The sequence below is a fragment of the Aspergillus pseudodeflectus genome (assembly GCF_044049435.1).
Source record: "Aspergillus pseudodeflectus strain CBS 756.74 chromosome Unknown BJX68scaffold_58, whole genome shotgun sequence".
Taxonomy (NCBI): Eukaryota; Fungi; Ascomycota; class Eurotiomycetes; order Eurotiales; family Aspergillaceae; genus Aspergillus; species Aspergillus pseudodeflectus.
This window is the reverse complement of record NW_027263834.1, coordinates 59,558-76,620: the sequence shown is the minus strand read 5'-3', so window position 1 is coordinate 76,620 and position 17,063 is coordinate 59,558. Positions and strand designations below refer to the sequence as shown.

General features: G+C 50.3%; 6 protein-coding genes and 1 non-coding gene across 7 annotated transcripts; 3 read left to right on the top strand and 4 right to left on the bottom strand.

The window, feature by feature from the left end:
- Window positions 1-109: 109 nt before the first annotated feature.
- On the bottom strand, window positions 110-181 carry BJX68DRAFT_t149. The gene has a single exon. It is a non-coding gene; the product is annotated as a tRNA-Arg (tRNA).
- A 1,530-nt stretch (window positions 182-1,711) lies between these two features.
- Window positions 1,712-5,217, top strand: BJX68DRAFT_245652 (potassium ion transporter). Its single transcript, XM_071041532.1, has 2 exons — window positions 1,712-3,862; window positions 3,910-5,217. The coding sequence occupies exons 1-2, from the start codon at window positions 2,222-2,224 to the stop codon at window positions 4,723-4,725; spliced, it is 2,457 nt and encodes an 818-aa protein (XP_070894498.1). The 5' UTR covers window positions 1,712-2,221; the 3' UTR covers window positions 4,726-5,217.
- A 476-nt stretch (window positions 5,218-5,693) lies between these two features.
- On the top strand, window positions 5,694-6,605 carry BJX68DRAFT_245647 (uncharacterized protein). The gene is made up of 2 exons (XM_071041531.1): window positions 5,694-5,957; window positions 6,050-6,605. The coding sequence occupies exons 1-2, from the start codon at window positions 5,943-5,945 to the stop codon at window positions 6,374-6,376; spliced, it is 342 nt and encodes a 113-aa protein (XP_070894497.1). The 5' UTR covers window positions 5,694-5,942; the 3' UTR covers window positions 6,377-6,605.
- A 739-nt stretch (window positions 6,606-7,344) lies between these two features.
- On the top strand, window positions 7,345-8,749 carry BJX68DRAFT_271188 (uncharacterized protein; the record flags this gene model as incomplete). Its single annotated transcript, XM_071046898.1, has 2 exons — window positions 7,345-7,525; window positions 8,073-8,749. The coding sequence occupies 2 exons, from the start codon at window positions 7,345-7,347 to the stop codon at window positions 8,747-8,749; spliced, it is 858 nt and encodes a 285-aa protein (XP_070894496.1).
- An 89-nt stretch (window positions 8,750-8,838) lies between these two features.
- Window positions 8,839-9,414, bottom strand: BJX68DRAFT_271187 (uncharacterized protein; the record flags this gene model as incomplete). The annotated part of the gene is made up of 1 exon (XM_071046897.1): window positions 8,839-9,414. The coding sequence occupies one exon, from the start codon at window positions 9,412-9,414 to the stop codon at window positions 8,839-8,841; it is 576 nt and encodes a 191-aa protein (XP_070894495.1).
- A 1,117-nt stretch (window positions 9,415-10,531) lies between these two features.
- Window positions 10,532-14,001, bottom strand: BJX68DRAFT_245645 (uncharacterized protein). Its single transcript, XM_071041530.1, has one exon. It carries the CDS (start codon window positions 13,315-13,317, stop codon window positions 10,807-10,809), a length of 2,511 nt encoding a protein of 836 aa, XP_070894494.1. The 5' UTR covers window positions 13,318-14,001; the 3' UTR covers window positions 10,532-10,806.
- Window positions 14,002-15,454: 1,453 nt separating this feature from the next.
- Window positions 15,455-16,976, bottom strand: BJX68DRAFT_245642 (dTDP-4-dehydrorhamnose reductase family protein). The gene is made up of 4 exons (XM_071041529.1): window positions 16,742-16,976; window positions 16,630-16,649; window positions 15,853-16,564; window positions 15,455-15,787 (listed from the first exon to the last, which is right to left on the bottom strand). The coding sequence occupies exons 1-4, from the start codon at window positions 16,921-16,923 to the stop codon at window positions 15,757-15,759; spliced, it is 945 nt and encodes a 314-aa protein (XP_070894493.1). The 5' UTR covers window positions 16,924-16,976; the 3' UTR covers window positions 15,455-15,756.
- Between the last annotated feature and the right edge of the window lie 87 nt (window positions 16,977-17,063).

Below are 17,063 nucleotides of genomic sequence, written 5' to 3'. Positions count from 1 at the left end.
ATGAAGGTTGACCGCACCTGATCGCCTTCACCACTGGAACGCCAGTGGCGAGACCAAAAAGTCTAGACCGTTCCGGATGAGGTTCAGCAAAAAGGGAAAAAAAAAAAAATGACCTACGCAGGGATCGAACCTGCAATCTCTTGATTCGTAGTCAAGCGCCTTGCCATTGGGCCAGTAGGCCAAGTTGTTGAATATTTACAGGGTTTGTAAGATTATAAAGCATTTTCAAAGTAATGTCCAGAGCCACTGGCTGAGGTCTTAAAAAGTCAAACATATTCGGTGCGCTCGGCACACGTTAGAAAAACTAGCCTCCATTGAGTTATCCTCGTGGGAAAAATGTCCTCATCGCCTGCTGAACATATGCAACCAGTTGTATATTTCGTTCTTTGTTGGCCCGTACAGAGATGTTACCTCTAGCACTCTTCAGCCACTCCTCAATCCAAGGTGTCTGAATGTATCCGCATTGATGGAGACTGAGAGGAGGCGCATGTCACATGGCGGCGCTCAAACTCGCCTTATGAGCCACCCTCATGGACGTCTTTGTACGACGACTATCTGTACATTACCCTATCCCAACTCCGATTGTCTCGTTCCACAAGCCCGAGCCCAACTCGGAGAATACCGGGAGACTGCAGGATCAGAGGTAGAATTAAGGATTATAATCGAAGTCCGCGGAAGAAGAAGCAGAGCAAACCTCTGATCGCTCAAGCCTCAAGTTGTGAAACCATACTCCGTACGGAGTACTATCAAATCCTCACCTGTCACATCTCCAAATGCAGAATCAGATGCGGTCTGCGCGCGCAGATAAGATCCTCGCAGCCAATCAATTGCATCACGAGCTTTATGGCTGCTTCTGATTGAGAGCTGATAGCCAGGGGTCAGGGACATCAGGATGCTGCAGGAAGCGCGCCAAGAGGTGACCGCTCTTTTCGATTCCCCTGCTCATTGTTTTTGTTGTTCCCAGGGAAATGGAAACTTCAATCAAAGCGCATTTCGGCCTAACCGTTAGTCTAAATAAAGGTGGTTGGCTTTTGCTTTTGCTTTTTTGAGGCGTCTCAATTCCGATCCAATGTCTCGGACTCGAGTCGAGACTCGAGACTCGATGGCAGGTGACCCGAGTCCAGTTTCAAGTGTTCGAACCTCAAAGATGAAGGAATACTTCAAAGGTTATGGATCTCAATGACTCTTTGTCTCTCCGGGCGTTTGGTGGCTGCTGTGGCTGTCGTGAAGAGGCATGACATGATCAGTGGTAAGCGTGCAGTACGCAATGCGGTGTGCAATGATGAGATGAGATTCTCCCATCCAAGTCAATTCCAGCCGAGAACTCACGACACGACCCTGCACCCCGACGAAAGTAGGAATGGAGTATGTGTGGCAGCGGGTGGAGCGCACCGCCACAGGACGCATGCACTCGGAAAAGTCGAGAAGCTGAGTCTGTCTTGGCGAGATTCAAGCCGAATGCAGCGTCCGGCACGGCGGCCAGACGGGTCTCAGAAAGTGGGATAATAAAATTAATGGGATTAATTATTTAGCCAGCATAAGCAACAGAGCACGCCGGGCTAAGTTGACTAAATCTGCATGGATGATGAGAGGATCATGCGAGTGCCTCGAATCAGGACCTGACGATTTGCTCTAGTGCGCGTCACCCCTGGTCTACCTCTTTTATTCCGGCTGCGTGGCTGCTTGGTTTCTTTTTTCCTTTCTCACTGTCCCTAATTCCATTCTTCCTGAGAGTACTTTTGCGATATCGACCGTGGTCGCCGCATTTATCTGCCGTGGTTCCCTTTGAAAAGAGCGGGCGCTGCGCCCTTGAATTTCTTTCTGCCTCCCAAGTTTGGTTCCCGCGGCATCCTCTTGAGCTTCTCTTTCACCTCATTTACCTCTCCTCCGCCATGTCCTCGAGCGCTCAAAATGCCTTGGTTCTTCCAGAGAATTCTTCTATCCTGACCAGAGGCTAACGCCGGCTTTTGTGCAATCATCCTTGCCTCATCTTTCTCGCCTTGTTTGGTAGCTGATCGGCATTGCGCAGCTTCGTGCAGCCCAGTACCGCGTGGCGGCTGATCTCCATTCCTGAATCGCCTGCAGACTATCGACTTGATTCCTATTTGGGCCCCTCCTTTCGCAAAATTCTCCGAAGAACGTACATATACAATCCCCTTTACCCTCAACACATCGCTCTCCGCAGCTTGTCACACGGCGGTGCAACCGTCACACTCGCCGAATGTTTTCCGCTATTCTTCGCCAGGCGGCCTACCACAAGGCCCGCATACCATGGCTGAAGGATTTACACCTGAACTTCATCCTCATTCACTATATCTATATTATCTCCGTCGCCCTCATCTCCTCCATCATCATCTACCCCGGAAACGACCTGAAATACATTGATGCTCTTTTCTTCGCTGCGGGTGCGGCTACACAGAGTGGACTGAACACGGTGGATCTCAACCTGCTGTACACCTACCAGCAGGTCATTCTTTACTTTGTTTCCATGCTCACCACTCCGATCTTCATACATACAGCTCTGGTCTTCGTCCGGCTTTACTGGTTCGAAAAGCGCTTTCAGCACGTTGTTCGTGACGCCCGAGCTCTGCGCACCACGAGATCCCGCCTCCGAACTATCAGCGAAGATAAGAGTTCTGCGGGGGAAGAAGCGGGCATCAATGGGCGGCCTATCGTGGTTTTGCGCGGCAACTCGGAAAACAATTCTCAAGATGGACCAAGTGCTGCAGCCCCCATCTCGGAGAGCGACTCCGAGTCTGTTTCACCCACATCGAATGCGAGCAGTGTGAACAGAACGACAACGGAGGATTATATGAATACCACCGTTAACCGCGATTTTGGCAATCTTCGTGTTCCTCCACAATTGAGCCCCGAGCACCACATTGCTTTCTTAGAGAAGCAGCGAAAGAACAAGGGCGCTTTGCGTATTCCCAGTCCGAGAGAGTACGATCGCGGTGGTGTTCCGCAAGTTCTGGAGGATGAAGAAAACGACGAGACCAAACTCGCACGGAGCGGAACTGCTCAGTCAGATCCTCCTCGAAGTCCCCGCAGTGTAGAGGAGCAGGACACCATTCCCGCAACGGATGGACCACATATCACGATCAACGAGCCGGAGATGCCATGGACGAGAACCCGTAACTCTACTTTTCCCCGCCTGGATACCCGCCCAACCGTTCGCGAGACAAGGGAGGATGGTGACCCGGCTACACTGGGGCGGACTAACACTCGCAGACCCACATTTACTGGTATTGTTCGATCACTGACACAGGAACGCGAACGACCTACGCTGCCGTATCTTAGCTGGGATGCGACTGTGGGCCGCAATTCGAACTTTATCGATTTGACCGAGGAGCAACGCGATGAACTTGGAGGTATCGAGTATCGCGCTTTGAAGACGCTGGCCGTCATCTTGATAGCGTACTACGTCCTATTCCACCTTTTGGGTATCGTTGGCTTGCTTCCCTGGATCATGGAGACCCATTGGGGCAATGTTGTTAAGGCAGCTGGTCAGGGACGCCCATGGTGGGCCATTTTTACGGCTGCCTCGGCGTTTAACGATGTCGGGTTCTCGATCACTCCGGACTCCATGCTTCAGTTCCAGACTGCAGTTTGGCCGTTACTCCTGATGACCTTTCTCATCGTTATTGGCAATACGGGATTCCCATGTATGCTTCGCTTCATTATCTGGGTGTTGTCAAAAATTGTGTCAAAAGAAACCCCACTCTGGGAGGAGCTCAAGTTTCTCCTGGACCATCCGCGACGATGCTTTACACTCCTGTTTCCACGAAATGCCACGTGGTGGCTGTTCGCTATCCTTATCCTTTTGAACGGGATTGATCTGATCTTCTTCATCATCCTTGATGTGAGCGTTTCCCAATCTATTGGATCTGCCATAACTAATACGCCTAGCTCAATGACCCTACCGTCACATCTTTGTCAACAGGAATCAAGATTCTGGACGGACTGTTCCAGGCTTCCTGTACCCGAACCGCTGGATTTGCTGTGGTGGCCATCTCCGAACTACACCCCGCTGTGCAAGTTTCTTACATGATCATGATGTACATCTCTGTGTTCCCGATTGCTATTTCCGTCAGGCGGACCAATGTCTACGAGGAGAAGAGTTTGGGTGTGTACGAAGACGATAATGACGTGAACGAAGACACCCAAACAGCACCAAGCTACATCGGGACTCACTTGCGGAAGCAACTTGGTTTCGATCTTTGGTATGTCTGCTTAGGCTTGTTCATCATCACCATTGTTGAAGGTGATCGTCTGGAGAACGCCAGTCAGTACTCGTTTCAGATTTGGTCTGTGCTCTTTGAGGTCGTCTCTGCATACGGAACCGTTGGTCTATCCCTTGGCTATCCAGGGGTGAACGCTTCGTTTGTTAGTCAGTTCAGAGTCATCTCAACCCTTGTCATCATCGCCATGCAGATCCGTGGACGGCATCGTGGCTTGCCTTACAGTCTTGATCGTGCCATCTTACTTCCCTCTGAATCACTCAACCAAAAAGAAATTGTCGATGCGGAGAAACGCATGCGGCGACGAACGTCCAACCTCAGCCAGATAGGCTCTCTGGGTCGGCAGCAATCGCAGGCCGTCTCGGAAAATGGTACCACGTCCGCGTTCGACCCGAGTCAACGCAACGCTGCACTAAACACAAACATTGACTCGGTCATCCGACGCCAATCTACCCTTCGTTCGCAAAGGTCTCAGCAGCGATGAGATCTTTACCAGACTTTATAGAATTTTGATTTGATGGATATAGCGTTTGAGCGGTTGTTTTGGCTTGAGCTGTATAACTGCATCTAATATTGCTTGCGATTCACGTTACCTTCTGATACCCGAAGGCTTTCCCTTTCGTTTTGCTTGGCCATAGTCACTGGTGACTGGCTTTCGTTCTTTTTCTCAATTCAACCAAAACATCCAATGGATTCCACCTTGGACTTTTCTCCCTGCATTTCCTCCTTTGGGGTTGTTTTCTTCGTGAAATACTGCTGCCTATAATTGTGGATACCATTGCACAACCGGAAACTTCGGGTTCTGCAACGGTCCGCCAATCTTGCCCTATGTGGTATGCAGCGGTCTAGCCCATCGATAGTTTGTAGGGCTGCATGAACATCTCCCGCCCAGCAATGCTACTCAGACGTCAGGGGCTTCTCGAATCCTCGCTCATTCTTCTGCCAAGGTTCTAGACAGGGATTCGAGATGATGCACTAAAAATATCTACCATGAAATATGACCAATTGCCCGTTCGCCCGGGGAGGTAAGGAGGAAGAACGTGACTAACGGTGTCTAGACCAGGGCAAGACATGAACTGTAAAGTGAGACAGGATACACCTCCTTGCGTCTAACCGATGCCTGTGCCTCTGGTCCAGATTGAGTGGACGTACAGACTCACTCGATCCAAGGTTGACGAATGAGACTGAAAACTCAATAATGAGTCCCAAATGGGACTGTGATTAGGGACACGTACTTTTCTAGATGAGATGAAGAACTCAGCTTGTGCATGTATGGAATATCTATGCACAGCAGGTAGTACCCGCTTATCTTGCATTCCCCGCGGTGGCTGGATCATATGGCCGCTATCTTACTGCTATTCGAGCCATGGATGTTACCGTAGCACGACCGCAGGCGTTCTAGAGTAGGCAGTTGCTTTCTTTCGACCCTTGAGTGGAATATAGGAGGTAAACTGACAGCACCAGCTGAAAATGTAATGTGGCTGAGGGCCAGTCGGCGCACGCGGGCATAAAATCTGCCTTCTTGAATTACTTGCAGCGGGATAACTCAGTTCACAAATATTTAGCAGAAGCACTTCACTCATGTAGGGGGGAGAGTTCTTCCGCTAGCAACGGCGGTGGTGTTGTTGAAGCCAGAGAGGCCTTTGCGCTAATTTCTCTGCAAGATCAACCGGGCTACTTGGGTAAGCCATAGAAACGCATATGGTTTCTGCTGTGGTAAGTCCTGCCCTTGGATGATATTTCCCACTGCATTATCATATTCTCCTGATTGACTACCTGATATAACACTCACTTTCTTCTCATTGGAGGCTGGCAACCTGCTGATTATTGTGATGGTGCTAAACCCACTAAACGCCATCTCGTGCAGACAGTGTTACCGACATGAGGAGCAGAGGAATTTCCCATGCCCACCGCTTTTGCTTCCCCCGAGACCAACCCTAAAAGGCCACCGCGCAAGCTTCGCCTCAGCTGTCCATGGCTCGCTCAATGACCGTTGGGCTGAGAATAGCCTCCATATGCTTCTGGAATCTTTTCTAAAGCTCGATAATAACCGTAGGAAGAACGAAGATAGGGAGGAAGCGCTTAACAATTTCCACGATATCCGTCCAAAAGAGATCCAGCTCCCTCACCGCTAAGGACTTCTTCTTCTGCTTTTGCTCGGATTCGGCGACACCTTCTGGGGTCTCGTCATTGCCTCCCTCGGAGTAAGAGTACTTAACTTTCTTCCTTGGGGGCATTTTTGTTGTACCTAGTCTGTGAGAAGTATTAGAGGACTTTGTTGATCGAAAATCGAACCAGGTAGAGTACGAAGAGATCTAAAGACCCGTGAAGATTAGTGTAAAAGAAAGATTCGTCCCATAACACATAACACAAGGATCTCACTGGGGCTGGAGGTCTGCCATAGCGAGTGAGCAGGTTTCTAACGCGCTGTAGAATCTAGTGATGGTGCTTGCTTGCTCTCTTGTCTATTTTAGCCGCAATTTAAGTCTGGGTTGTAAATCTGGGCCTGTATTTAGGTATCTCTATTTGATCTAACATTCATCTACATGGCAAGTAGCCTTAAGTAGATGGTGTTTCGACTACTCAAGGCATATACCAAGCAAAATCCATGGACATTGAGTCTTGCCTGTCATAATTACTGAGGAATAATTTCGACAAAATGGGCTCCGGATAGAGATGTCAGATCACTCTCTATCAAAGAGTATGGGGTTATTTGTTGTAAATAGCTGGACCGCTCAAGAGCTGCATAAGAACCTCACCTCTCGCATTGAACCTCTTGGACATCACCAACTTCCTCCTTACGGTCTTCTGTACCGACACGGCAGCAGTTTGGATTGAATAATATCTTGATTATTTCTTTAAGCCTTTTACAATAACGTTTGTCTTTCCATGGAAACTTTATCTCCTCGAGAACCCACCATCCGAAAAAGAAAGTTGGTTGGGCTGATGACTATTAACTTCTTGAGATGAAAACCTTGATGGGCGAACCAAAGGCATTTATTTCCTCCTCTTGTCTCGCCTGTCTTCTTTCGTCTTCACTTCTCATTCTCCTTCCACCTCCACATTCTGCCTTTACCGTCATTTTGAAAGTACCTGACTAAGAATGCTGCACATCGACGGCGGTGATTTCGGCGTGATCCTCGATGAACGCGAGGAGAAAGGGAAATGGAAGCCTACGCGGCTGCGCCACATCCCCTGGAACGACCTGCTAAGGATTCTAAAGGTGACGAGGAATGGTGATACATTGGTCCCGACGAAGCAGTACGACTGCCCCCAACATCTCAGTGAGTACACTGGCTCCACACCCCAAGGCCCAATACGAACATAGCTCGTTGCTAATACAGATGAATATCCAAGTTCGAGTGATCCAAGAGCATGACATCCTTCGCGAGACCCAGCAATCACTTCTATTGCATGAGGACTCTTTTGGGGCACCGGGTCGATATTGGAAGCTGAAAACAGCGATAAAATCTTGCCTGGCTGTTGAGAGGCTAGATATCGAGGGAAGAACAGTAGAAGAAACTCCGTGGTTGAGGAGGAGATCTGAGACCCTACAGCACCCGCGGCCGCTATACTATGACAGAGGCCCACACATCTTTGCTGGATTCCGATTTCGAGAAAGAAATAGATGCTTGGATCCGAGGATCAGCAAAGCAGTCTACTATGGGCCCAGGCGATGGCAGATTGGGCTGACAATTCGGTATACAAAACCAGAATGGGTCAAGTGGGATTTGAAAACCTGTCTGGTTGATATGAGTACGACGTCCGCCTTTTCCCCCTCCATTTGATTACCCATATTAACAGTTGATATACTAACAGGCGCTCGTTCAGGGGTAGTCCAATTGACTCGCAAGAAGCGTGGGGAGAAAAACTTGGATGTGTATGGGATCGTGACGAGTGGAGATCTTCTCCAGTTTCATAAGCTTAACGATGCGGCAGAAGTGCAATCTTCCCCGGTATTTCTCCTTACGAACGAAGGTCTTCCCGCTATATGGCCCTATTTACGCGAGATCATCCATGCAATACAAATAAACGCCCCGGCACCTCTCGACCCAAACCTTGTTGGTGATGGAGTGGCAAGACCAGCACGTTTTGCAATCGAGCGGAGTATACTCTTGTATTCATTGGAGATGAACCCGGACGGTACGCCTCGCGAGTTACCTCAAGCCTCGGAGTTTGGTGATGAGGAGGAGCACCAGAAAGCCGTGCAACTGGAGAAGCGCAAACGTCGAAGGGCTCGGAATTTTGCTGGCGGCCCCCGTGGCCCTGAATCTGATCGGTATATTTCTGCTGAGCCTGACTCCGACTCGGAGGATTGCTACGAGGGAATAAGACCACATGTGTTTCCCGAGGAATGGAAGACAAAACGTGGGGTTAAAGTGCGATATGAGTTGGATTCTAGCAGTGAGTCTGGAGGCTCCGAAAGCGAGGACTCTGAAGCCGAAGAGCCCAAGGTTGAGGACCTCGAACTTTGGCCCGACCCTGAGGATGATTTCACAATGTTGTGACGGTGGACGGATAGGATGGAGCTATGCAGCGAGAACGCAGCTGAACAAAAAAAAACAAATGACTTGCTTCATTGATATAAAGTCAATAATCAGTAGTCCCAGGTAGTGTCATGAGTTCGGAGTATCGCATCACAGCAACTCATACCCCTCTTCCGAGCCTGGAGCATTGCCATCATCGTGAGATCCGATCTGTACCCCACATCCTGCACACTCTCCTTAAGGTCAGGGTGAGGGCACGGCCTCTCACAGCCCAGGCCGTCCTCCTCCAATTCCGACTCCTCACAGATGATCCGATCACATTCGGCATTGCCCGGGCTTAGGAGAGGAAGCCGCTCCACATATTGACGCCTGAGTCTTGCATTCGTTATAGCTTTCGGGGAGTCATCGGGTTGCTCGTAAGGTCTGCCGTCCGAATTCAAGCCCCATTTATGATTAAGGGGCATCCTCGCGACGCGGAAGTCTCGTGTCTGCCTCATAATGCATTTCTCGGGGTCAGCAGGCGGTGGTACCTTGGTCTGAATTGCGTGTATAATGGATCGGAGGGAGCTCCATATGGGCGGCAGCCCTTCACCGTCGGGTAGGAAGACAGGCAAGGATAGGACCTCTCCGTTGCTGGTGAGTTTATTCAAATGTATGAGCTCGCCGCTTGCTACGATCCCGTACATGTCGTCATCTGAGCCCTTGTTGCGCTTTTGGCGGGTTCGCTGTATGATTCCTATAGTCGACACGTGGCTTGTCAGCGGACTTTGATTCAATGAAGCATGTATATACAGAATGAAAAGAAAAGAGGGAAGCAACAGGAGTGCAATATCCCACTCATGGCACCAAGCAACTCCTCAACTCCCACTCCACCCTCTCTGGGCCCGTAGACTTTATCACAAACCCAATACCATACTTAGAGTCGTCATAACGCACAGCGCCATTCTTATTTGAATCCAGCCCTCTGTTGTTCCCTTTGAGCACGAACCCTGCGTAGGTATATGGAGATAAATCAGTATAAACAGCGGACCTGACAGCTCCAGCTTCGCAGATGTCCGTAACGGTTTGCTGTCAAGGTCTCCTGCTTTCCTTTCAATATCCAGCCTCTCAGCGGCGAGGCAGGATCGGATGATGGCACGCAATTTTCAGCCCCAGTTGAAGTCTCTATAGTCGACGAGGAAGAGATGGCATTCGCGGACGTCGTGTTCTTTGATTAATGGGCCTGCGTATCTGTCAGGTCTGTATCCTTTTAGATTCTATAGAGATAATACTCACTGAGAGGAGAGGGACACTCGTATTCCTTCGTAGGGATAAATGCAAGATCGCTCTTTGTGACTTGTAAGATCCCAGTCAGGTTCTCGCAAGGGATGTGGCACAGTCCTATCGAATCCCATTTTTCTTCTTTCTGGCACCTGTCAATGTCGCCGAACATCACACCGAAGTCGACATCTTGGCTCTTGTCCGATAAATCTTGCCCGTGCGCATCATAGGATGTGGCTCGAGAGAGAAGGTAGGCAAAAGGTAGTAGGGCGAGTGAAAAGTAGAAAGTAGATGAAGAAGTAAAACTCTGTTAAATTTTCAGAGCTTTTTCGCCTGCTATTCATAGTTAGCTTCCAGACAGTCAAAAATAAGTTTAATTGACCTCGCGTATTGGTTCGGAGTCGTAGTGTTGCCTGAACGTAAAGTCCGGACCAACGTAGTCGAACTAGTGATGTAAGATGAAGGACCAAACGGCTCTATATGTCATCTTAATAGTGGCTTGACAGTGACCTAACAATGACTTACAATCAGCGAAATATGAGACACTAAATCAAGAGGTGACGAGGCACCTTATTTGCTCTAATCAACTCGGATAGATACAAGCAAGCAGCCGGGTATACAAAGTCACACAAAAACTCGTAAAACAAATAAAATTCGTGGCAAAAAGGGGCACTTCAAGTGAGGAAAAATCCTAAACTCAAGTGGGCACTCCCAATAACAAAAAAAAAAAAAACGCTTCGCTTGAGTCAAGTCATGGTATGCGTGAGGTCAAAGTAACTCATAATCATGAAGAAGGCGAGCGCTGAGTATCGAGCGGCTTACAGCCCACGTAACAGACTTCCCTCTGCGAATGGGCTCTGGGGTGCCATATCCAACATTGGCTTCGTGGCGTTGCGGTCTCCTGTGGCCACTCCGTGTCCCAGTGGCACGCCAGTTGCAGGAGGAAGAGTTCCAGTTCCCGTCCGAGCGAGAAGACTGTTCGCAACGAAGCCTTGCTCTTCTGGGAGAGCTACATCGTTAGGCAAGACCGGAGATACAGCTGTGGCTAGTGTGTTAGGGTGCCGATAGCGACTGCTGGCGCTGCGGGCCGTGTTGGATCGGTTGCGGGTTCGGGTCTCTATACTGGAGGGAGGTTCTGCAGGTGCTGTAGGTCGTCTCCAGGTCTTCGCTGGGGGAATCGCGATGCCGCCGGCTGCTTCAGGTCCCGTAGCAGCCTCAATCAGTGGCGCACCTGAGTCAACGGTGACGCCTCTTCCTTTTCGTGTGTGCTGTGGAGGTTCTTGGTAGACAGGCGTCAGGTCAACAAGCGGTTTGCCTTGCTTGATCGACCCGGATCGCTTCAAGAGGATATCCAAATCAGGTACTTGAGCTGATGCCATGCTATTAGATCGACTACCAGGCCGCGAGGCGCTGAATTGGCGGTTCAATGTCCCTCCAACTAGGCCTTGATTGAACAATACGTCCGCTTCCCTCTTTTCCCGGTCTTCCCGCTCCTTCATCGCCTTCTGGCGCAGAGTATAGGTCCGTCCCAGCAGCCCTGATGACGAAAAAGGATTTTCATCGGATAATTGTGCGGTAGGTGATTCGGTTTCAAGGGACTTGGGAAAGGACGAAGGCGGGGGCCCATGTTCTCGGGATGGTCTTTCACGCGAAGAAGGTTGCCGTTTCCTGGAGCGTGCGGCTAGGGGCTCTTCACTCTCCTCACTACTGTAAGTGTCGATGGTGGCTAAGAGAGGCTTGAAGGTTCGGACTTGAGAGGGCTCCTCTTGAATTCGACTGATGCTTGCTTTTCGCTCACTACTGCTGTCGGTTTGACCCGCACCCAAGGTGTTGACCATGTACCAGCTGCGCCATGTCTGAACGGCCCTATACCAACCATCGGCGACCGATTTATCATTTGTCGCGAAAAAATGGATAAAATTCTCGGTTGTAAGGAACATGCTCGATTTCTGTTGACTCTTGATGGCGTAGCAAATCTTCTTCGGCGGTTTTATCTTTTGCGAGAGGAAGGTCGGGGTAGGGGAGTAAATGTCAAAGTCAGAGAGGTGGCAAACATTAGTCTGGTCTTTCGCCATGTCCTTCTTCGACAGAGTGATCTGTCCGTCCGATCGTAAGGTGAGATAGCGCTTGTCCCATTTTCGCGGCTTCTGGGAATAATAGATGTGAAAGGTCACGTCTGCTGGGGGGTTCTTTGGCACAGACTTGGAGTCTAAGAAATCAAGTGCCTCCATACTCGGGCCTGGAACAATGATCAAAGAATTTTCCGCGTCATGAGCCCACGAGTTCATCACATCTCGGACACATTCGTACTGCCGTAAAGGTCGCTCTAGGCCTTGCGCGGTAAAAGATTCCATGAGTATAAAGCGGGAAGGTTCGATTTCGGGCACGCTGTGCGAAGCGGACGCTAGAATGTCATGAGCAGACGTTGATGGGCTAACACTAAGCTTCAGAGAATATTTCTTGTACTGAACGAGAACAGTTCTCTCGCCAGCGTTGACTGCTGAAACTGGGGCATCGATTCCGGGAAATATGGTTGCGGCGTTGGCTTCGGTTGCACTTTCAGGCCCATGGCTTGTCTTGCCCTTTGGGCGGGAGAACTTCATCGCGTCCTTGAAAGATTTGCGCTTAGGTTCATTGTGTGAATGGCGCCGACTCGCGTCCTTGTCAGCTGCGTGTCGGATGTCAGTCACTCTCGGGGCCTCGCGCTCTGTTGCGGCTCGTCCTCGAGTGGCTGGTCTTTGACGGCTGGAGGGTGTCGCCGGCGACTCCCCACATCCACCCGTCAAGCGATCCATAGCCGCCTGCCTATCTCTCTCGCGCTCCTCCTGCTCCGACTCGCTTGAAATGTTGCTGGTGGCTCCAAAAATGCCCTTCCCGCGTGTGTCAATCCTCATTGTGTCCATGAATCTTCCCCGCGGCTTCGTCAAATCAGGTCTATACGAGTCTTTCGACGGACGGGGGGCGGGATAATCATCAGGATATCTTGTCGTTGGGTCCGTCCTAGAAGCCGTGTATTGTTCCGGCGAAGTTGGAAGAGGCGGAGGCGCATCGGAGGTTGAATTGGGAGTAGAAGGCTTCTGGCGTCGATAGCGCGACATGCTCTTCTTGACCGTTGTAGTAGACCCGCTCGTCCAATCCGGAGCAATTTGGGATACATTCGCAGATGCGCTTTGGTAGGTAGGTACGGGTGGTACTGAGGTGTTTAGAGGGCTCAGTCCGTGGGGGTTGTTCGATGCGGCCTTTCTCACGGAGCGGTACCGCGAGAATTTCGCTGGTGCTGGCCCGCCTCCTCCAACCCCTGTATAGTCTTGTTTCTCAGTAGCCATCATCGTGCAGTTTTGCGTCACAATTGCTTTCAATGCATGCGCATGGGTGCCGTGGGCATAATAGGGGTATATCTGGAGTAAGAGGTGGTTCGCGTGACCTGTCGCATGCGTCTTCGGATATCCGTTTGCGATCCGATAGACAATGACAGTTGAGCTGAGCGCAAACTAGTATCTAAACGTCTCCAGCAAAAATGATCGCAGTCGGTCAATTTCCGTCTTGAGAAGTAAATTTGTCTCGAAAAGTAAAGGAGGGCAAAGTCAGTAGAAATACGACGGGGAGGCGCTATTTCCCCCTAAAAGCTGCAAAGATGTTTCACAAGCGTTTCTGTGGTCTGACTTCAACCCCAGAATAGAACCAGAGGTGAATCGCACGCTCGGAGAAAGTAGGAGAGAAGAACGATTTCAGTTCCAGCCAGGCGGGCTGGCTGTAGCGGAGATTTAAGTCAGGTACTCCGTGAATTGCTGGGAGTCTGCGACCCAGTGGACCTGCAGAGCGAACCACCTGCTCGAGGCAAGGGGCGGCCCAAACGAAATGAGTTTGCGGTGCTTGCTGTCGAGTCAGAGGCACAAACAGCTGTTCGATGACGATCGCATCGTTGGTCGAGGACCTGAAAACAAGGCTGAGGGTAGGCTTCAAGATTCTTCCAAGGTCAAAAGGCCTGGCGCTGTCATTGGGAAAGAAATGGGACCAAGTGCGGGAAATAATTGGGCCAATTTGGGGGTCCTTCGACGAGACCAGGCCTTGGGGCTCCAGATTTTGGGGCCAGCAAAAAGAAATACGTCCAATTAATCACTGTGCCCTGGGCCTGCATGACGTTTGGTCAAGGAGGTCTCTTTGCAGTGGATTCAACATCAATCTCTCATCATAAATCTGGACTCAGTGTCCTCGCTGCCCAGTGCTCGACAACCGAAAATATGCCAAGACATCATGATCGTCTGTATGGGCTATTTTGGCTTGTGGAGGAACATAAATCCGCCGCCAAATCCCTCCAATACAGTACAAAATTACTATGTACCCTGGATCTTGTTAGCGCTGAGCGGCCTCCGCTTGCGTCTCAGACAACCCTTCACCACTCTCTGGTACCCATCGACATCGCCGTTTACTCCGCATGGTTCTTCACCCCCGATATTCACCTTTCCAATCTCGAAAAATAGCTTCACTGGCTTCCTGCCCGTATTTCGCGGCCTGGAAGAGCGGGTTCGACAACCAGTTTCAAGCAAAAGCTTTACGACTGCTGCCGTGTCCGTAATTAGCCTTCGATGACGGAGTTTGGTCCAACGGACGTTTTGCTCTAGGTTGGCCACGTCTTTTTTGAGACCCCTCTTGACGCGCATTATTAGCATCTACATTTCAGCCACGCCTGACCTCAGAGTCCTGCCAATTGATGTCCATCTTGATAGTACCATGGAGCCCCTCTACCACCGCTTCAATCTCACAGGCCCTAGATCAGAGCTTCTGCGCCTAGCCAATCTTTCCAGGTTACCACGATTCCAGCCGTCTCTAGAAACCCAATGAGTGCTTCTTGCCCACTTGCGGTGTCTATCCCATAGGTATATTTGAATTAGCGTTACCTCAACAAGCCTAAGCAGCCTGTCAAGCACAATAGATGTCCCTCCCGCGCTGCTAACAGCAGAGGTATTCGTCCAAATGGACTGATATCAGTGACCAGTGCATCTCCTCCACAATCGAAGCTCAACTGGGAAGCAGTTAACCATCCGGTCTTTATGACCCATGATTGTGCTGCACTCCCATAATACGGGCATGCGCCAGCAACTGCTGGCACAAACGACGACATCATCTCACGCTTCCTATAGTCGTACCCAGTGTAGGTCGCAGCTGATTTTCATCTCGAGAACACAGCGCCGGGTACTTCCCTGGGAGATTATATCCGGTTTCCAAGCATAAAGTCACGGCTAGTAGGTTACCGGGAGGAATTAGGACAGTAATATCCCTCTGAAGCATCTGGCACCCTGGCGATTAAGGAGTTGGTGAACTGCGAACTTGAAAAATTAAAGCTCATGTGCGATGATCGACTGTAAATCGCTAATCAGTGATCTTCGTGCTCCCTGCTGATCATCAGATTTCCTGTGGCACCCAAAGGCAGAACCCCACGAAATGAGTTTGAGACATCGTGACGTGGGCAGGAGTTTTCCATTGAGATACATGTACAACCCGTCCGATATTGGCCGGGATCATTTCTGTGTAAAACTAGCTAAGATATTCGCCATCGTCTTCCATTTACTCCGGAGTAGACGGACCTCCTGGTCTCTCATACGCCAGTCTCAAGCCGTGTCTCTCTTCCATCGTCCTCTGTGAACTCGCAAAGAGATGACAGCTCATAATTAGCTTGGCAAATTGCTTTTTATAATGTTACTCTATTTATACTATGTGATTTGCGATGCGGCAGGGTCTCTTCCAGACTCAATATCGCCAGCCACGCTTTATTTCTTCTGTGACTCCAGGTGTTTCCGCCTAGCGTCGCGCATCATTAGCTCTTAGTGGTCACGAATAGCTGGACGATCTCAATGAACACTTACCACCACTGCTCAAAATTGACGGTCGACACATCGATCCCCAGATCTTTCAACACTTTAGTTGAGAGATGTGTATCATAAGGTCGCTGCACTGATGCATTCGGGTCGTTTCCTTCCTTGTTCGGAATCATTCCCTTGAGGGATACGCCCAGAATCTCCGCGAACTTTTGGCAAATCTCGTACTTTGTCATCCGATCTTCCGAGGAGAACTGCAGGATCTTGGGAAGCTCGAGAATACGACCACGGTTCTTGAGGTATTTGATCACAATATCCCGTAGCACGCGTGCAACGTCCTCGGTGTTGGTAGGGTATCGCTGAGCCCAATCGTCCATCTTGATGGCAGCATTCTCGTCTTGCGCCTTCCATACAGCGTCAACGAGGGTGTTGACAGCGCTCTCAGAGTTATCGTTCGCCGTGCCGTATAGCACCGGTACGCGGACGACAAGGCCCATCCCACTCTGCTTGGTCGCTTCGAGAACAACCAGCTCGCCGTCCCGCTTCAGCTGGCCGTACATGTTTGGGGGATTTGTCTCCGCATCAGCCTCGTACGGCGCTTCTCCCTCGGTGCCCGGGAAGACGTAGTCCGTTGAGATATACACGAGGAGTATACCGCGAGCGGCTGTCAATTCGGCGAGTGTACGAGTAGCATCAACGTTGATCCGGCGTGCCTGGTCGGGGTTCTTATCACATAGGTCGGGGGAGCGATTGGCAGCACCTATTCACAGTGGTCAATTCCAATCTCAAGTAGGTACTGAGAATCTCGTCAAGAGCCGAACGTACAATGGATGACGATCTGAGGCCTAATAGTCCATATTAGTATCAATTGGTTTATTTCTCAATGGCACTGGCCGCCAGCGGCTCAAAAGCTTTGGATTGGAATTCAGCCACATACTTAGCTTCGTCCAAGAGGCTTTTGATTTCATCTGGGTTTTCCAGGTTGGCCTTGATGATCGTAGGCGGGTTGGCGCGCGAAAAGCCCTGGCCGACAGTGAGACAGCCGGAGCGCTTGAATCTGTCAAAGACTTGTCGACCCAGAAGGCCGCTTGCGCCTGTTACAAGAACAGTAGTTGCCATTTCTCGAGGTATGGTTAGAGATTGTGAGAAAGATGAATTGCGAAGCTTGAACCTTGGAGGGTTGCTGAGGGGTCTTCTTCCAGACCTTTGCGGGGCACTTGCATGACGTAGTCCACAGTCACCGGCGACTTGTCTCGGAG

Excerpts from the sequence above, each read along its gene's own strand:
- BJX68DRAFT_245642 (XM_071041529.1), bottom strand. The coding sequence starts at position 16,923 with ATGGCAACTACTGTTCTTGTAACAGGCGCAAGCGGCCTTCTGGGTCGA. Across the intron at positions 16,565-16,629 it reads GCCTCAGATCGTCATCCATT|GTGCTGCCAATCGCTCCCCC; the intron begins GTACGTTCGGCT and ends CACTGTGAATAG. Across the intron at positions 15,788-15,852 it reads GTCAATTTTGAGCAGTGGTG|GCGGAAACACCTGGAGTCAC; the intron begins GTAAGTGTTCAT and ends GCGCGACGCTAG.
- BJX68DRAFT_245645 (XM_071041530.1), bottom strand. The coding sequence starts at position 13,317 with ATGATGGCTACTGAGAAACAAGACTATACAGGGGTTGGAGGAGGCGGG.
- BJX68DRAFT_245652 (XM_071041532.1), top strand. The coding sequence starts at position 2,222 with ATGTTTTCCGCTATTCTTCGCCAGGCGGCCTACCACAAGGCCCGCATA. Across the intron at positions 3,863-3,909 it reads TCTTCTTCATCATCCTTGAT|CTCAATGACCCTACCGTCAC; the intron begins GTGAGCGTTTCC and ends TAATACGCCTAG.